The 5014-nt window shown below is 48.0% G+C and overlaps 1 protein-coding gene across 1 annotated transcript; it reads right to left on the reverse strand.

Moving 5' to 3' along the window:
• Positions 1-997: 997 nt before the first annotated feature.
• On the reverse strand, positions 998-2664 carry LOC147656880 (uncharacterized). Its single transcript, XM_086913458.1, has 2 exons — positions 2174-2664; positions 998-1944 (listed from the first exon to the last, which is right to left on the reverse strand). Exons 1-2 carry the CDS (start codon positions 2315-2317, stop codon positions 1408-1410), a joined length of 681 nt encoding a protein of 226 aa, XP_086769584.1. The 5' UTR covers positions 2318-2664; the 3' UTR covers positions 998-1407.
• Positions 2665-5014: the final 2350 nt, after the last annotated feature.

The following is a 5014-nucleotide window of genomic DNA, read 5'->3' on the forward strand; positions in this document are numbered from 1 at the left end:
GGCGGCCGGGATACGGGACGATAACGGGGCTTTCAGCGTGGAACTCGTAAATTTGTCGGTGACGAGTTGGATTTTTAGGCCGCCTTCCTCCTGCAAATTATCCCTTTTCCCCTCCCCTCAATTTGTCCCCCCGGTCTTATCGGCGAACGGAGGCGAAACACTTCGTTAAACAGCGTAAAGAAATAAGGCGTAACGAAAACCCTCTCCTCTTCTCTCCTCTCCTCGCTTTTATCTTATCGGTGTAACCTGGTGGCTCGACCTCTGACCAGAAGATCGGAGTTCGTTCCGCTGAGGGTGGCGTCGAGATCCCAATCGATCGTCACTTTTCCAACATTACGTTAAGAATCGTTCGAAAAAGATGATCGTCTCGCGGCTGGAAATTGACGAAGAGAATGAAAGTTTTCAACTAGATCGACCTCTCTCGTCGTACCTCTTACGAAATAACAAGCCGTTCCGCTTACAATGGGCTCTGAAACTAACGGGGCCGAATTAAACCGATCTCGTTCGTGATAGGAGCGAGTAGGACAAGGGATAAACCAGCTCACCGCTGTCCTTTTCCTCGATTAATTTTCAAAAACAAGTTCGAATGGAATCGCGGATCGAGACGATCATCCGTTTAAGCATCCGTGGAATAGCTTATCGATGTATCGGGATAAGTTTAGAAAAGTTTAACGAAATACGGTTCGTAGGGAACGAGGTGGAAAAGATTGGAAGGTTATTAATACGGAGAATGGGGAGCAGTTAGATGACGGTATTGTGACGCGTACGCGGATCCCTGCGGGACGTCGGGAATCGGCAGGCTCTCTCTCTCTCTCTCTCTCAGTGGGGATCGGTAAATACCACTAATCGATGCTTTCTAACCCGCCTCGACTCGACTCCAAGAGTTATCGCCGTTGCCTTCATTCAGACCGCCTAGGTCAAGGCTTCTTCTTCTTCTTCTTCTTCTTCTTCTTCCATCCGTTCGTGCGTTCGCGAATGATTTGAGAAAATTTGGATATAAAATAGAAAACTGGACATTACCCAATTTATTATATATCTCAATTATTACATGATCGTTGAAAATCACATTCATCACTCGATAAACCACTCGATAAAAATGATACGAATTTTATTTTCGACGGAACAGAGAGGGGGCTATACGATTTAAAAGAGAAGAGAGTGAAAGGAAAGGAAAGAGAAAAAGGAAAGAAAGAAAGAAAGAAAGGAAAGAAAGAAAGAAAGGAAAAGAAGAAACAAAAGCGACGAACGACAGATGATGATATACTCCGAGACGCGAACGGTTTCACTGGGCACCGATCGTTCCACGGGGAGGGGAGGAGGTGTGCAACGGTCTGTGCAACGCGTTGACAACGCGCCGGGGAGGGACGGTAGCCGGCTCGATACGATGCAACACGGTTGCTCGATCGATTAATCCTCCTCGATCGTGGCGCGTCGATTATTGGCCCCGTCCTCCCGATCGCTGTTGGCCGACGATCGGCTCCGGCTCATGCTTCGATCGCGGCTCTTGCTGTGCCTCGACCGCGTCTCCATGTTGCTCTCCTTCTCGCACGTGCACATCCCGTTCTCCTCCTGTGTCAGTTGCTCCACCGGATTACTATTCAGCCCGACTATGTCCCCCCTGGTCCTCTTGTTGCACCTGCATCTCGTGCACGCCATCCGCCTCCCTCTCATCGTGCCCCTCCTCCTCCTCCTCGTCGAACGCCGACGACGACGGCTGCTCCTGCGTCTTCTGCGCCCTCTCCTTCTGCTTCTCCTTCTGCGCCCCCTTCGACGACCTCTTCTCCGCCGACCTCTGCTCCGTCTTCTCCGCCCCCTCCTTCTCGCCTGCTCGGTCGGCATCATGCTCGACGTCAGCTGGGAATCCGGGTCCGTGTTGAGAAAATAGTGCCCGTTGGCCTTCTTCAGGATACCGTAGTCCAAACCGCGTTTCAACGCTGCGTGCATCTGGGGGAGGGAGGGGGGATAGGGGTAAAAGTAGGAGTATACATATAATATATATATATATCTTTGTCCTTGATCCAACCGTTCGAAAGAATCGGATCGATGGAAAAAATTTTTTTTCGTTTTCAATTCTTTCCGGATTCGGATCGGATGTTTTTAAAATTTGTTTTTTTTTTTTTTTTTTCTCCACAAAGAAAAGAGAAGAGAAGAGGCAAAGAAGCTACACTGTTACCTGTCTGTTCACGGTCGACTCGTGAAAATTGCACTGCGACATGATATAATTCATAATCTCCTTCGACGTGGACCCGTGAGCCTCTCTCAGATTTCTGATGGCGTTAACCACCCTGGACGACATTTTCGGTGTTTGCTTCCCCATTTTTTCAATCGCGTCTCCCGCTTTTTTTTCGTTTTTTTCCAAAAAAAGTTTCGTCACGATCCCTTGGAATCGGTGAACCGAGAAAGCTTTCAGCTTCCAACTTGTTAATGATAATGTGCATTTGAGCTTTACGTGTAATTTAGACGTACGCCTAATTTAAACGATACGCTTGGATTAGAATTATCACGAGAAAATTTGAAGAAATTATGCCAAAATCATCGTGATCGATTTGCGTCTCGGGAACGATCCGGGTGCCAATTAAACGATTTTGTTTACCGTGGTTTCCGCGTTTCGATTTTTTTTTCTTTTTCTTCAACGCCAACCCCTCCGCTCGAAAATTCTACTCTACGCTACGAAATTGACCCATTCCCCCTCCCGGGAAACGGACATCGTCGAAGGCGTCCCGATATCGACGTCGACTTTTTCCTTTTTCTTTCTCTCTCTCTCTCTCCCCCCTCTCTCTCTCTCTCTCTCCGAGGAAGAGGAAAGAAAGAGAAACAGGACTCGTCGTTCCTCGGTTCCACAGTAGTTTACAGCTGAACGGGTACAGCCGCGGAGGATTATCTTGCCGCGAACGACGGGTTTATCCGTTTAATAGGAAAAATCGAGTCCGTGGAAGCGTGACGATATCAAGATTTTCAAAGTACATCGCCGTTATACCGAATTACACGGGTGAAATAATAAGGAAGGAGAAATGGAAACAGTAAAGATAGCGAAGGAACGACGAGCGTGTTGATGTTACCGATCCTGCTTTCACTCGATTTTATATATATATTCTTTCGTCATTCCTTGACTTTTCTCCCCAATACATATCTAAAAAAAAAAAAAAAAAAAAAAGAAAAAGAAAAAATGTCGATTCGATTCGTGCATTACCACGAAACGACGAGCATTCGAAACAATCTCAAGTTTATCTATCTTCTCGATATTAGATCTCGATCAGGCGAATTATTCAGGATTTCTCGTAGAAATTTCTCAACACGAATTGATGAACCGTGGAGAAAAGGTGCGCGTATACATACAAGGTGTATATATATATATATATATATATAATGAAAAAATGAAGCGGATCGTCGTAACCCGTCGGCAATATCGACTAGGTTGTTGCAAATATTATATAATTGGAAACTCGGAACGTTTCACGGGATACTGACAAACGACCGGTTTTAAACGGGATTATCGAATCGGCCAATTTTCATCGATCGATCGAACCTTGTCACTCGCCTCGGTCTCTCCTCGATCAATGGCAGCCGAGAGGAGGAGCGGTGGCCGCGACGCGAAGCGGAACGACGGTTAAACGATACTTGTTAAATTTGGCGATGTTGGCAACGAAGGGTGTTTGCAGCCGGTGCCACGCCAAATTTACCGATTAATTTTTTTCCCCCCGGTGTGCTCGTTAGCCGCCCTTAATGGTGTCGGCGGCGTTAAAAAAAGCCGCGATTCCGCGTGTATCCCGCTCGGTCAGACATCTTGCCACCTCGTCCTGCGTGTAATTGGATGCCGCGGTTTACAAGAATAACGCGGCAATTTAGCCGACCATTTAGCCTTATACCTTAGACCAGAACCCGATTCCCCGATTCGTTAATCAGCACCAGGTGTCGCCGTTCCCCCCGAACCTTGCACACCTGCGCGCCATGTAGATGCTCGCTCGCGTCTACGCGCCAATGATTATTTATCAACGTCGCGGTTAGAGGAACGCCGCTCCTTCCTCTTCGTCCTCCGTTTCGCGGAATATTTTACGCCATTTCCACGCCGATAGCGTGGAACGTTTGAATCGATCGTTTTTTCGTCGTTTCATCCAGGATACGAAGAAGATTCGTGCGTTATATTACGAGGCGCGCTTCGAGCCGTCCGCGGATAATTTTCCCGCGGAATTCGTTGGCGAGTTCCTTCTCGAACTCCTTCTCGATTTATCGGTTTATCCTTCAAGTATCGTCGAAGCCCCGATGACGATATTATCGGGTGGCTGAGCGAAAAGGAAGGAACGCGCGGTCGGCGACCAATCAACGCCACTGCACCGCCGTGGCGCGGCGATCGTTGCAATTGGCCGATTAACAGGCTTCCGAATGGGAAAACGGTAGGCGCGCGACAGTGGATTGTATGCGTTTTGCATACTCGATTGCATTAGCCGTGGCCGCGCCTGTGTCGCCTGTCCGTCCATTAACCGCCGCGTTTTTGCCTCGCCCCGCCATTTTGCTTATATTATCGCGGCAAATTATCGATCGCTCGCCTCTTGTAAATATTCGTGGCGCAATTAATATTCCGCGAATCAGCCGAGATAAATCGGCCCGTGTTTGTATTCGTTGGAAATTATCGTCGAATCGATCGCCTTTTTCTCGCTTCGCCTCGGAAAACGGAATAATTTGTCGCGCAACGATTCGAATCTCGGATGGTTCGGAGAGAAGTGTTCCAGAGAAACCTGTTCTCCACGAATCCCTTTTGTCCTTTGATCATTGGTTGTCGCACACCGGGCGCCGCGACAAGCAAGAGCAAGAAGGGAGCGAGAGGATTTTCGGTGGATCGCCGCAAAGGGTGAATTAATGCCGATGAGAGCGGGCGCAGTTAATAAACCGGACTTATTAAACGATTACATTAACGCATCCGTCGCCCGAGATTAATGCACTCGGGTCTGGAACGTCTCACTCGTTGGCGGGCGGCGTATAACGCGTATTATATATATATACATATATACGAAGAAAG

Source organism: Apis florea, unplaced genomic scaffold, assembly GCF_048593485.1.
Source record: "Apis florea isolate Af1SG1 unplaced genomic scaffold, ASM4859348v1 contig_3496_pilon, whole genome shotgun sequence".
Taxonomy (NCBI): domain Eukaryota; kingdom Metazoa; phylum Arthropoda; class Insecta; order Hymenoptera; family Apidae; genus Apis; species Apis florea.

What these genes read in the sequence shown, in the direction of transcription:
- LOC147656880 (XM_086913458.1), bottom strand. Translation starts at nt 2,317, where the DNA reads ATGGGGAAGCAAACACCGAAAATGTCGTCCAGGGTGGTTAACGCCATC. An exon ending in AGTCGACCGTGAACAGACAG is followed by an intron (nt 1,945 to 2,173) that starts GTAACAGTGTAG and finishes TCCCTCCCCCAG; the next exon opens with ATGCACGCAGCGTTGAAACG.